At 41.7% G+C, this 14,777-nt stretch overlaps 1 protein-coding gene across 4 annotated transcripts in view; it reads right to left on the reverse strand.

Annotated features, from left to right (window-relative positions):
* The window catches only part of Crot (carnitine O-octanoyltransferase), a 32,373-nt gene extending 18,323 nt beyond the window's left edge, over nt 1-14,050 (reverse strand). The window contains exons 1-7 of one of the 4 annotated variants that reach the window (XM_027391540.2): nt 13,910-14,050; nt 13,301-13,380; nt 11,028-11,163; nt 8,883-8,987; nt 3,592-3,716; nt 2,002-2,183; nt 1,587-1,711 (exon numbers count right to left, since the gene is read on the reverse strand). In XM_027391540.2, the coding sequence (XP_027247341.1) occupies nt 1,587-1,711; nt 2,002-2,183; nt 3,592-3,716; nt 8,883-8,987; nt 11,028-11,142 (652 nt within the window). In that variant the 5' untranslated portion in view covers nt 11,143-11,163; nt 13,301-13,380; nt 13,910-14,050. The remainder of the gene's footprint in view (nt 1-1,586; nt 1,712-2,001; nt 2,184-3,591; nt 3,717-8,882; nt 8,988-11,027; nt 11,164-13,300; nt 13,381-13,909) is intronic. The other 3 variants (XM_027391543.2, XM_027391542.2, XM_027391544.2) reach the window with 3 other exon arrangements.
* Between the last annotated feature and the right edge of the window lie 727 nt (nt 14,051-14,777).

Genomic DNA, 14,777 nt, shown 5'->3' on the forward strand with positions numbered 1-14,777 from the left:
AGTGTTTAGTACAATGGAAAGGAAGTTAACAGATGGTTTTACAGAGTACAAGGGTAATATGATTATGAGCAGTATTTCAAGAAGGCCCTCCAGGGGCTGTGTGAACGGCTCAGTGGAGAAAAAAGATAACATAACCATGTAAGTTATTAGGTAATCAAAGTGGTTTGAATGAGAACAACCTAATGGAGGCATTAGGTCAGTTGGTTTGTTGTTTTTGAGATAGGGTTCCATTACACAACCCAGGCTTGCCTTGAACTCCCAATCCCAGTCTCAGTCTCCAGGGTACTAGATGACAGGCCTGCATCATCATGATTTGCAGGGATGATGGCTTTCCTGACACTTTCAGGGAAAAAAAAACAAAACAAAACATTTTTTTTTCTTTTAGTGTGACAGATAACAGATTGGAACAACCTACTAAAGCAAGAAAATGGGTAACGCAGTGGAGAAAGACAGGGTGATGAACAAACCAAAAGAAGGGGATCTACACACAGCAGCAGCATCCTGCAGACCGGAAAACGCCCCGTCAGAGTTGGTTCTGAAGTCCATTTTGTCTGTGGTACTCTGGGGTTGTGCTTAGGGTCTCACATGTGCTGTCAGGCTGTTTACCACTGAGCTACACTCCAGCTTCTTGTTCATCTACTTTGAAAAAAGGAACATGAATGCACTATAGTGTACTACAAGGAAGCAGGTTAGGCTGAAAAAAATATCACATGACTTGCAACAATATAGCTTGATGATCTTAGGGGCTTGAAGGATGAATCTGAAGTATGATTCTCTATGATAAATGAAGGTGTAGCTGTGTTCTTTCCAAAGGCTCTACAGAGGCTATTTCCTTTCTCAGCTCAGGGATCCCCTTCTTCATCTTCAATGCCATCGAGGGAACATCGCAACCTGTCTGTGCTGCCATCTTTGTTTTTCTAAGAACCTGTGTGATTAGTTCAGCATAACCTCATCTCCAAGGCAACTGACTGATAACCCTAACTCTTCCTTGCAAGGCACAGGGACGTGGCATCTCTAGATTATTCTTCTCCAAGCTGCTGGTCAACTTGAGATTAAAGATCAGATTTTTCTGTATTTGTGAGGCAGAAAGCAAGAAGCAGTCCTGTCTTTGAGCGAAAGAATAAATTGACAATTATAGCAAGATGTTACGGATCCACACGAGAGGGAAGAGCATAGCTGTACAGAACAGTAAGGCCATGGGATTGTACATCACAACGTGAACACGAAAACAGCCAAAACAGCCAAAACTGACGATGTGGGTATTCCAAAAGAGATCCAAGTGAGAATGGAAACCGCAGCATTTGGGGTGGCGAGCTGTGAGTTTTAGGATCTGGGACATGTCTGTAGGAAAAAGGCTTTACTGGGAAGTAGAAATTAAGTTCTACTTTAGGAAATGCGAAGGTAACATACAATTAGGAGCTAAAGTCATCAAGTATATTACTGAGCTAGTAATGGAAGAAAGACACTTTCACATGCAGTTTCTAATAAATTTATGAAAACCCAATTAGAAATCATAGCAAAACTCCCCAAATCCCAATGCTTTAAAAAAAACCAAAAAGTTACCTACATCCTACATTTTTACTTACCAGTCCTAAAATGATTCATAATCGAATCTCTAGCAATTCCTGGAATCTTGCAGGTAGAAAACAACATTCGGAACTGGTTCATGTCCAGAGGAGTATTTCCAGATTTATGTACAGGCAACTTTTCTCTATTAAAAAAGTATTTGATCAAAAAGTCTTTGTTAAAACTCACCATCAAGTCAACACAACTATTATCATTCCTCCCCTGAATAACTGAGTTAGGCTGATAGTATTCCCTTATTTCCTACACAGGCAAGCCCAAGCTCAGCCCCTGCCAGGGCCCTTAGTGCCCTCACTTTCATGACTCAGCCCCTGCCAGGGCCCTTAGTGCCCTCACTTTCATGGCTCAGCCCCTGCCAGGGCCCTTAGTGCCCTCACCTTCATGGCTCATCCCCTGCCAGGGCCCTTAGTACTTTACCTTCTTAGCAGCTGCCAGTAGTTCAAGTTGTGCCAAAGAATTATACTTCCTCTTTCTAACTGAGTGCCTTCCATTGCAGGCCAGCAGTGTTCAAAATGGGGACTTGGGCCCACAAAGTTCACATACAGCTGTGATGGAATACGCACATCCAGGTAGGCGACATTAAGCCACCACTCTTCCAGCTAAAAGAAATCACGAACATTGTTTTTCAAAATATTTGAATATGTAACTGCTAATAGATAAAGAATGAATGCTATATTTGTTCCTTTTTCTTCCATGTTCAAAACCACATTTTAAGTCATCATAGATAATGAAAAACCCTACTATAACAATGTCCTTCCATCTCACTGTTGGAACTATGAACTCCTGAATATTACTTGGTTTAACTACACTATCAACAAGGTATTATGTGACTCCTGGAGTATAACAGACATTCGCTGAAACCTCGCTTAATGCTAAGAGTTATGAAGTCATTTATAATGTTCCTTTGCCAAAGATAAACTAAAATTCTAGTTAGAAATGCAAGACCCTTCGCTGTACTTCAAAATAATTTATACTGTTCTCTAATAGTCCTTTTTTTGTGTCCCTTCTCACAGCAAATAACTGAATTCCTTACCTAAATAAGTAGATACTAGATCTCACCTGAATTTTTTTGTTTTTTAAATGATGGTACAAACTGTAGATGGTAACCCAGAAGAAGACCAGAGTAAAATGAATACAAGCAGAGCAAGAACTTCTTTACCTCTACCCCCATTTTAGTTAAAATCTCCCCATGACTCAAAATTGAGAACAAAGGAATCTGGAAGTGGGAACTGTTACTTTTTCGTAAGGATCAATGTCTCATGGGAAAAACAATAACAACAACAACAACAACAACAACAAAAAAACACTTTTCACTTTAAAATTGTAAGTTACCATCATTAGTTTTCAATTAAGGCCATATTTTTTAATTATGAAAAATCATTCTCTAATTCTTATACTGAAAAGTAATTGAACTAAAGGAGAAGATTGCTGCTGGCAAATGGAGATTTCTCCCCTTCAGTCTATCTACCTGAACTACAGAATATGTCCAGCTAGTTCCCACTTCCCCATGCCCTGTTTAAATACATTTATGAGACCTATAATACAACTACTCTGGTGTCTAGGGCTTTTTGTCAGGCTACAGTGACATGGAAAGCTGTTTCTAACAAACACAGTCTATGGATTACCTGCATGAGAACCACACGGACTGGAGAGGATACGGCTCAGTGGGAGAGAGCCTGCCCAGCATGTCTAATTCTATATCCTATGACCAATATTGGCCAAAACACACACCACAGAGAGGAATTAAAATAAGGGTTTCTTGGCTTCACTGTGGACTTACTGAGTCAACAATTACTGATTCCAGGAAACCTGCATTTTAACACACTCTCAGGTAAGACAAAAACTTACTTATAAAATAAATGCTCTCCAGTGATGTAAATCATTCTTTTGTGACCATAATGACAATGACTCCAAGCATTTTATACAATAATTTAAACATGAAAGCTATCTATATTTTAAATTCTCCTTCAAATATTGTTTCTAATTATAAGTATATAAAATAAATACCCAGTTTCTTTTTCCTTTAGCCCTTTCAAGTAATTTCTGATGCAATTTCTCACCAACTCCATTTTCAAACTTTTGAACTATTTCTTCAGTTTTCTTATATTCTTCTTCATTTGCAAATGGTTTTACTATAAAAAAGTAATTATTTAGACATAAGTGCTCCCATATCACTTCAATCATTTTATACAAATATAAACATCACTAGCACACACTAAGGTTTTAGTTTGCAACATGAAAACTGCAGTGCAAGTACTATTTTTCAAAAATAAATAAAACAATAGATATTATATAGTATGGTCACAATATTCTGAAATTATCCCCCAAATATTCTAGATAGTAAAAGAGTTGAGGTTTCCACTAAGCTATTATGCAGTAAAAAGTAAGTCCTATTTAACCACAGATAAGGGAAATTAAAGACTTTTTGATTGACATTTAAATTAGAATCTTGACCCCTACATAGGCAATGTAATATGTATTTAGGGTGCCTAAAATAAATATTTTTCTACTAAGGGGGGAAAAAGAGAAGGAAGAAAGGAAAGAAAAAGGAAAACAAGAAAACCATCCAATTTTCCCTAGTACATGAAAATCAATTGTTCTGAAATTTTTCTCTCTTTAAAATCTATCGAGCACAATGTAAAATCCTTTTTAAAATAGTTGTACTTGGAAAGAATAAGTGAGAACTCAAAAAAGTCAATAATTTGTGAATTTTTAAAAAAAGTTAGTATTCCCAGATGAAAGTAGACTTAAAAAAGAAGAAAATGAGAAAGGAGAAGGAGGAAGGTGGTATTTGAAAAGCAAAACAAAAGAGGGCTGAGGTGATAGCTAAACTAATGAAGTACTTACCTTTTTAGCAAGAGGACCTGGGTTTGACTTCCAGAACCCACGTTAAAAACAAACAAATAAAAAGGATGGAGCACAGGCACAACATCCAAAACAATAGTTAAAAAATAAAAAGGGGCAGCACACACTCAAGCACACTCACACTCACACACTCACACATGTATACAACACACACACCCCTGCTTCCAGTTCATCCAGTGGAAACAAACATATTTCTCTCCACCCCTTCTAGAAACCCACCCATGTAACAGTAAAGTGACTTTAAAGGAGTGCAGGGGCACCCGGAGGTTGAGAGCTGTTCTTCCGGGGGTCCTGGGTTCAATTCCCATCACCCACATGGCAGCTCACGACCTTCTATTGGGATCTAATGCTCTCTTCTGGTGTGCAGACAGTAACATAATATACATAAAAAATAAATCTAAAAACATAATAAAGGGAATGAGATCTATAGGGGGGAGAGAGAAATAGGCAGGCAGGCAGGCAGATAGACAGACAGATCAGGGGTGGGCAGGCAGACAGACAACTACAGACAAACTAAGCTAACACTTCACAAATCCAGTAAAGCAGGTGAGTCAGATACAGTGGCAAATCTACAGAGCCCCAGCCACTAGAGAAGCCGAGGCAGGAGAAGTTCAAGGCCAGCCTGAACAACATCCTGGGACCCTGTTAAAACAAACTAACAAACAAAAATAAACTGGAGAAAATGATGACTGGTTTTGTAAAATAGAGAAAATAAGTATGTAAAGCCTGAATAATAAAAGGTAAAAGAAAATACAAGAAATGTTAAGTGTAAGTCAAGTAACAAGTCAATTCTGACAGCAGATTCCTAGGTTCAAGAATTCAAGGCACAAGGTACCTTCATCGACAAAGGGAAATTGAAGGATGAAACAAGACTGCTACAAGGTATTTTACCAAAAAGAGAGACAACCACCCCATCCACACAACTTTTTCTTAATGCTAGGAAAAAAACCTGTTGAAACATGAATCAGATAAAAACAAGACACCTGGATTATGGCCCACACTAAAAACATGGTATTATACTGAAAATACGCATCTTGTATATTGAAGTATTATTCATAAAATCCAGGAAATGGAAATAACTTAAGTATCTGCCAACTGATGAATAGAAAAAGAAAGTGCTACACACACACTGAAAAGTTATTCATTCAGCCATTTACAGAGTGTAAAATACTGATATTACAACAGAGACAACCCTGCAATGCTAAGTGAACAAAGCCTAGAGGGAGGCGGAAGGAGGAGGTGGACGGTTGATGGGTCAGTACCAAATGAAAAGAAACAAGGAGTTCTGGAGTGCTCCTACAGACAGTCATCATATACCCGGTGCTCTTACACACAGTCATCATATACCCAGTGCTCCTACACACAGTCATCACATACCCAGTGCTCGTACACACAGTCATCACATACCCAGTGCTCCTACACACAGTCATCATATACCCAGTGCTCCTACACACAGTCATCATATACCCAGTGCTCCTACACACAGTCATCATATACCCAGTGCTCCTACAGAGTCATCATATACCCAGTGCTCCTACAGACATCATATACTGAGTATCTCGGAAAGCAAGATTTTGAATGTTTTCAACATAATGAAACAATGCTTGAAGAGACAGATGTTACACTTACTTTAAACAGCACACAATATACATATATTGAAGTCAGATAGTGCCTAGCTAATATGTATATATGTTTGTTTCTAGGCAACAGGTTGAACTTAGTTTAAATTTTAAAAGTTACATTACAACCTGAACAACTAGTCATACTCAGTTTTCTTTCCATCCCAAACTGACAGTTCAAGAAAAGAGTACCGAATTCAGGTGTGTAGTAATGAAATTACTATGTCTGTGGCCTACACTAAACAGGAAGATCCAGTAGTGACCAATTCCAATCCAGAGTTCCCAGTGATATTTTCAGAATCCCAATCTTAAATGTGGATGGGCAGCTGTTGTGGAGCCCTATCCTTGGGGTATAACATTAACATGGCCATACCACTTCAGTCAGAGCGCTGTGTCTACATTGATGAAACCTTCACAAGATTTGGTCTATGGTCCTCCTTCACAGAGTTTGGCTAAGGTGCACCAGGCTCTCATGTGACATTTTAGCCTCTTCCCTTCATGCCCCACCCACACAATTGTAGAAGGAAATGCTGCAGTTATAGAAAGTGGAAGGTTTACTATAGCAGGTAGGGACTTCAGCTATCTGGCTTTCAGGTGGGGGTAGGATTTTTCAAAGATGTAACCATTTTGAAGTCACTGATACTCCTGTAAGTAAGCCTAATAAACTCCTTGACTTACCAAATTGGACTCAGGTAGAATAATTCCTTTGGTCTGTTGCTGGGGGCCTTATCTGGGGTTAATACACAATTGTTCCTGTCTCCTTGGAAAAGTTAGCACATTTGGCGCTCAAACAGAGACAGACACAACAGAAGTAAAGCTGACTTAGGGCACAGTTGTAACGGGTGAGGGAACGGACTAACGCTGACGGTAGAGGAGCTGCATGGGCAATTCAGACTTAGCAAGCTTCTCCATTGATGGAGTGGTGTGGCGCCTTGCTGTGGTAGCAACTGAATTATCCCTGCTCTGGGTGATGGATATACCTGCAAGTGAGGCTACCTGTCTCCCAGGAAAGAACTGTGTACAGAAGGGAAGTATAACAAAGAGAAGACAACAAAAAACAAAATAGAAAAACATGCAGGTAGCACCCTCCATGACAGTCTCCGAATGGCAAATCAACCAGATGAACACGGGAATGAGATGAAGGCACTGGTTCATGAGTGAAAAGGGGGGGGGGGAGGTAAGAACATGACTGCTCCCTGGTTTTAGCATCAGATGAATTAAAAAGAAATTTTAAAAAGGAAAGGACATGACTGCTCCTAGGAGAAGGTTTATTGTAGATATGAGGGAGAGCACAGTCAGAGGCAGAGACATCTGGGAGAGTCCAGAGTGGACATAACCAGACTGAGGAAGGCCATGTGAGGAGAGGGAGGAAGGGACAGGGGAGAGATAAACCAAGAGGCCAGGAAAGCAAATGGGCAAAGAAAGGAGCCATAAAAGGACCAGTGCAGCAAAATGGCTGGATTACAGAGGTAAGGGCGGGGTCTGCCAGCAAGGAGGGCCCTGTAACAGGTAGAGACTGAGGGATGCAGGGAGAAGCTGGCAACCAGCATCCACTTGGATATGTTAAACAGGAATCTCAGCCATTTGTTCCAGGGTTCAGACCTAACAGCTCCCTATATTTTTGATGGCAGGAGGCACATAAGGAAAAGTACACATTAGATCTGGCTGTTCTAAGTATCCTCTCCTGACATCCAAAATCCTGGAACTCACTGACAAACTGAAGAGTGGTGAAGAAGAAAATGACGTGGAGAAGATAGCAATGGGACTAAACGTGAGAGAGGCAGTGTGTGACACAGAGTTTACTGAGACAGACAGGAAGCAGTTAAGAAGCAGGGCCCTTGGGGTTGGTGTGGGGTTTTGCTGCTTTGTTAAGCCTGATGGTGAATCATGATCTTTATATGGCAAGAATCTAGTTGTTCTGAGTGAATTAGTGTGGAATATAAATTGGAGTTATAAAGTTCGAAAAAGGAAATTTAAAAAAGAAAGAAACAGAAAAGGGGACCTGTCTGGGTCACTCAAATGAAGTGAGGGACACAGGGATAAAGGGCCAGGAAAAGGTGCAATCAAAATGAAGACCGCATGAGGAAAACATGTAGGGACCTATTGTTTTGCTCTATAAGCAATATATATAATATATAGAATACACATGGCAGACAAGAATGTGGAAGCGGTGCTAGAAGCTAAAAGTTTTTAAGTGGGAATGGGTATGGGGTGAGGGAGAAGGAGGGTACATTAGCCAAAACTAAGGATTTGTAAAACCTCACTAATTTGTAACTAATCAAAAATCCATTAAAGCTGAACAAAAGTGCCGTACATTAGTGAACAATGCTGTTCTCTTCATTTGCTCTTTGTTTTTGAAGGTGTCAGGTACCTTGAATTCTTAAGCCTCGGTCATTAAATGAAAATCTCAGTGCTAGGGATGGGTTCGCTTCCTATGAGTTCAGAGAGGTCCCCAAAACAATGTAGGTATTGCCATTGTTCTTTGTTGCTCACAATTACTGATCAGTGGTTCTCAACCTGTGGGTCACAACCCCTTTAGGGTCAAACAACCATTTTATAGGGTTCACAAATCAGATATTCTACATATCAAATATTTACATTATAATTTTTAACAGTAGAAAAATTACAGCTATGATGTAGCAACAAAAATATGGTTGGGGGTCACCACAACATGAGGAACTGTATTAAAAAGTCACAGCACTAGGAAGGTTGAGAACTACTGGAGTAGATGATAAGACCTTATTGCTAACGACATCACACACTTTGGTTGCACGACACAGAGGAATCAAAGAACTGACCATAAATCTCTCTTACTGTTGGCTAGCTTACATACTGCTAGAAGGTACCATGTCCTCTGATAGGACATAAACGACATCAATAGTATATCCAGTGCTGGACTCTGCATGCTACACCACCAACCTGTAAGGCAACAAAGGCAAGACTGTTTATGGGGGTGACAACCACTCTCTTTACAGGATTTGAGGCCTGTTCCTCAGGAAAAAAATCCATGCCTCCTCCTGAAAACAGAATCAAACCCCACCAACAGAGAAATCATAAGCCTCAGCAAACAGACCCTATTGTGTCAAAGTGCCTTCCAAATATATTCATAGATTTGTGCTGCTCCCAACCCTGGTCAGAGAAGCTTCTTACTGCAATGAGCAATAGTTAATGCAGAGACTCCAGACTATTCAAAGACCTCTACAAGACCAAGAGAGTTAATCCAGCATGGGGTGAGGAGGGATTCCCACGGCTTCCCCCCAGTTTTGGAGCTGAAGGGTGCTGATGGAAAGGTACATTACTTTCAGAGGTGGAGCATCTCGTTGGCTTCCCAGGCCCCATTGGATGACTGACACTCATGCAGGCAGCACTAATTGGAATCTGTGGGTTAGTTAATAATTGCAAAGGTAGATGACTTTAGGAGGAAAATGTGATGGGATATGCTATGATCTTTAGTAGGAGGGATCCCCAAATCAGAATGGCACCATGTTTCCCTAAAGAACAAACAAGGCCTTCGGAATTCTTAAAGCACACCCAACTCAGAACTCAACATTCAGCTAAAGAATCAAGTCTAAATATTTAGCCCTTTTTTGCTCTCTCAAATATTCTTTTGTAGGCATTTACAAGAGGGAGCAACATAAGAAAGCAGACAAGAAAGAGAAAACACAATAGAGAAGTAAAGAGAGCTGCCAGGATGCTGGCAAATGAAATGTCCTGCATAACAGATGTGTAGTGAGCTCAAGGAAGTCTATCCTCATTAGGAAAAGGGGGGAGAGAAATAAGGAAGAAGGAGGGGGGAAAAGAGGAGGGAGGGAGAGGGGGAAGGAGAAGGGGAAAGATAGGGGGAAGGAGAAGAGGGAAGGAGAAGGGAAGGAGAGGGGAAAGAGGGGGTAAGGAGAGGGAGAAAGGGGAGAGAGAGAGGAGGAAAGAGACCTCCACAAAGCACATTTTTTAAGAGGAAATAAAACTGACTCAATATTTTGTGTCTCACTGTATACAAGGATGATCATCTATTCAAGGGTTTAGGAATAAATTATGAATATAAAGGAAAAAATAAGCAACGAAAAAGAAGGTGGAAGTGCAACAAATAGGTACCAAAGTCAAAAGAGGTTCTCAACCTGTGGGGCGTCAAACGACCCTGTCACAGGGGTCACCTAAGAACATTGGAAAATACAGATATTTGCATTGCAGTTCATAACAGTAGAAAATTACAGTTATAAAGCAGCAATGAAAACAATTTTATGGCTGGGGTCACCACGACATGAGAAACTGTATTAAGGGATTGCAGCATTAGGAAGTTGAGAACTGCTGCTCTCAACCCTGAGTGGCCAGTTGAATTAAGGTAACTCTTTAGAGTTATTAAAATCAGGTGGCTGCTGATTTCATACAGGTGTGATGAGAATTAGAGGGAAATGGGGACATGAAGGATTGTGCATATGCTCAGACAGGCATTAGGGAGCAAACCACACAACTATTTTAAGGAATTAATTCACAATATCTAAAACTGCAAGATCCAAGATATATAAAATTAGCTCAAATATGGTGATAGCAAAAGAAACGAGAAATATTTCAAAATCTTTGCCCTAAGTGGGGTTGTATAAGCAGGTGGACACAAAGGACTAAAATTTAACCTGCAGGCCTATTAATTCCATTGACTTTTCAAACTATGGAAAAAAAAAAAAAACTTTTAAAAAGCTCTGCATAGCTGGGCGGTAGTGGCACACTCGGGAGGCAGAGGCAGGTGGATCTCAGTGAGTTACAGACCAGCCTGATCTACAAGAGCTACAGTTCCGGGACAACCTCCAAAGCCACAGAGAAAACAAAAAAAAGAAAAAACAAAAACAAAAACAAAAAAAAGCTCTGCATATTTTAAGGATGAACCTAGCGGCATCTACAACCCTCATCAACATCACTTCCATGTTATTAACAATATTAATCTGCACTAGAAGATTATGAACATACCTGATTCAAGGTATTTTTTTAATGATTCCTTAAGTGAAGGAACAGGCAATGACGGAAGAGAACCCTGGTACTGAAATGTTCGTTCTTCAATTGATTTTGCCAATTGATTCTCCATGATATAATCACAGTAGAAAAACTGAATAAAAGAAGAGGAACAGCAGTCACAACTTCAATCTCACAAATCTTTGTAAACTTGTCTGACAAAGAACACCAACTTTGAAATTAAGATTGTAAACATACTAGGAATCAAAGTGTCAGGGAGATCAGTAGCTATCATCATCAAACACCTGGCAGTGCAGTGTGCTCCAGGAAACATTCTTACGACCTAACATTCATGCTACTTTACATATGAAAACAAAAATCTCAGACTTAGTCATCTGTTTGAGAGGTCATCATTGGTACCCGAATGCAGATCTGTTGTTATAATCTCCCCTTCTACAAGGAAACATCACAGGGCATTAGGGAACTTGCAGAGAGTCTTTCTGGGTGGGTAGAATTGGATGTGTAGAAAAAGGTTACGGTTTGAAAAGCAATGCAGAGGTGAGAGAGAATGGGTCATAGAATATTATAGACTGTAAATATTCATGTGACAAGCTGATGTAACTTAAAACCGGGCAGATGGCATGGGACCTAATCAATTGGCTTTGAGTAGCACTAACCAACCTTAAATACTTTCTACATTTGTGATAATTGTCATGAAAATCAAACTAACCCCATATATGAATAGGGTATATTGGTATTAAATAAAAAGATTTCTGAAAGAATCATTTATAAATTCCATATAAAAACAGTAACTAAGATAACAGTACTGAATGAAAACTCCTATTTTAAAACAGAAAGTTAAACAAAATATTCTGCTTTGTGCTATAAAAGCTAGTAATATCAGAAACAAAGGCATGGCAGATTATTTTGGCTAATACCTTAGGACCTTAAAGTTCAGCCTCTTCTTTTTTAATGGTTACACTTACACCCCATTTGAATATTGATAAACAGCTGTGGAGTTACTAGTTCTTGGTTCTAAATATAGATTCAGCCACTTTCTAACCATTTGCTTCTAAACAAGTGACTGGAAAAAATGGGAGCTTTTTATTTAATGGTTGTGGGCTACCACACACACTTGTGAAAGTCAAAGAAAACTTGCAGGTGTTTGTTCTTGTCTACCTCATAGGTCCCAAAGATCACACTTGGGTTAGCTGGGTTGGCTGCAGGTGCCATTATCTAACAATGCATCTCACTGGACCTCAAGATTTGTTTTATTTATTATTTATTTATTTATTTATTTATTTATTTATTTATTTTTCAGACAGAATCTCACTGTGTACCCCTGGCAGGCCTGGAATATGTAAATCAGACTTGCCTGAATTCACACAGATCTGCCTGCCTCCGACTCCCTGGTGCTGGGATTAAGGTGTTTTTCACCAATACCCACCCAACTCTAGGCAAGTAACTAATAGAATTTCTTTATCTTTGAATGTTTAACCATATAGTCATTAGATTTTTTTAATGTCCTAAAAACCATGCCATAAAGACAACTCATCCTGAAACAACTATATTATGGACTAGCGTAGGCAGAGCTGTATGATGACCCCAACTCCTACCTTCCCTTTTCAGTCACCAGAGCTTGTCATTTTGATAGAAGATCGCTACTCCTGTGGTTGCAACTGGGTTTTATCTATTTAAAAAATGAGCTTAAATAGGCAGCACCTGACTGAATCATTTGAATCCTTGGGATAGAGATGCTTGCTGACATATTAAGGACCTCAGAGACAAACAGTGCTGACAGGAATGGGAACCTGAATCCTACTGCAAGTAAGCAGGAATTAAATTCTGCCAATTCGAATGAACCTGGAAAAGGATTCTCCCCCTAAAACCTCAGAAAACAACTCATAGCAGAAACCCTGATCTCTCTCCTTTTGAGATTCTACCCAGGGTAAACAGCTAAACTCACTCAGATCTACAGAATCTGAGTTCAATTAACAACTTGGCTTGTTGTGACAGCAACAGGAAACTAACAAGCAATGGCAAGCCGAACTTTACGCTCCTTGCCACTTAATAGATTCCACAAAGCCGAGAACAAGAGCACTAATTTTATGACCACTGTGGTGCTTAACCCTACCCACGCCCGCAACCGGTGATGATAGGTTAAGTTAAAGGATTCCAATAACATTAAGAACTCGATTACAATGGATTTAACTGCAGGGAAAGCAAGGTGATGTGACCCACAGAAGCAGAAAAGAGAACCAGGAAGAGTAACTAAACAGAGTGTCACCTACCAGTAAACCAAGATGAAAATGTTCAGGACTGCCAGGAGCTTGAACAATTCTGATTTGAAACCACGGGGACCTGGACAAGGCTGGTGATTGTAGGAAAGAAGAAATGCGCTCAAGTTAAGATCAGGAAGCGGGGAAGAGCAGTGAAAGAAGCTGGAGAAACAGAGAGTGGTCATCACTGTAGAACTAGCTCCCTTCCAGGCACCCTGTTAGATGGACCCAAGGGGCGCCGGGCACCTTCTGGTGCCTGCAGCTAGGCTGAAGCAGGAGCAGGAGCAGAAAGCAAAGTTCAGAAACTGCCCCCCACCGACCACTTCCAAAGGCGGATGAAGACAAGTGGGGGGAAATCATGAAACAAGCAAAACCAACCAACCGATCAAGCGCCCGGACACGCTAGCTGGCGCAACTGGGGGACACCCCAAACCCGAAGGGCGAGACGCTAGGGGACGCCACACCCACGCCAGACCCGGGTGCCTCTGCGGCGCAGGCCGGGTGCACTCTGCTCGGCTCTGTGCTGCTCCAGTGCCCCTCGACCCCTCGCCGCCAGGGTAGGGGAAGGGGAAGGAGGAGGAGGAGAGCGCGCCTCCTGCACGCGAGCCCTAACCTTCGTACCTCCTCTGGCCTTCCGCGATCTGCCGCCAGTCGAGCCGGCCTGCCAGCCCCGCCAAGCCCCGCCAAGCCCTGCCAAGCCCTGAAGGCCGACTAGGACGGAAAGCCGCGAGGGTCCCGCCCTGAGCACGTCGCGGGACGGGATTGGACGGAAACCGCGAGGTTCCAACCCGCGCTGGGAGGGGTGGGCTGCGGAGGCTCGCTGCCCCGGAGCTGGCCCCGCCCGCCCCGCCCCGCCCCGTCCCGCCCCGCCCGCTTCCCAGGCTCGGGCTGCGTTCCTGGCTGCAGACCCCGAGACGGGAGCCCAAAGTCTGGGTAGCGCTCTGCGGTCCCTGCGAATGCTGCGGGAGCTTGCCCTCAGTCCAGAGAGATGTAGGAGGCCCCACCCACGCACGGACACCACCCTGTGGATGAGTAAAGAAGCCCACCGCTCAGCCTGGGGTTCACCCTACCTCTTTGCGCCTCGGCGGCTGTGTTCCTTTCTCTTCTCACGCCCAGCCGCCCCTCCTGCTTGCGAGTGCAAGGCTCTTTTGCATGGCCCAAGCAATTTACACTAGAGTTTTAAAGAGGCTTTTTTTTTTCTTTTTCTTTTCTTTTCTTTTTTTTTTTTTTCCTTTTGTCTACACTGTGTGCTGGCAAGAGAGTAACAGTCGTGCAGATCCGGTTTGGTCTCTGCCTTCCAGACTGAGATTTTGCCAACTCCCAGCCAGCCCTCTGCTGCAAACCCTTGGAGTCTCCAGGAATGTGCACTCTTCAGTCTTGGGGCTGGTCTGGAGTTTTTACCCGTCCAAGATGTAGCATTTTTAATCCAGAGTGTAGCGGGGCAAGACTAGAGGAAGACTATGAGGTTAATTTAGTCTCAAGGGCCAAT

The sequence above is a fragment of the Cricetulus griseus genome (assembly GCF_003668045.3).
Source record: "Cricetulus griseus strain 17A/GY chromosome 1 unlocalized genomic scaffold, alternate assembly CriGri-PICRH-1.0 chr1_0, whole genome shotgun sequence".
Taxonomy (NCBI): Eukaryota; Metazoa; Chordata; class Mammalia; order Rodentia; family Cricetidae; genus Cricetulus; species Cricetulus griseus.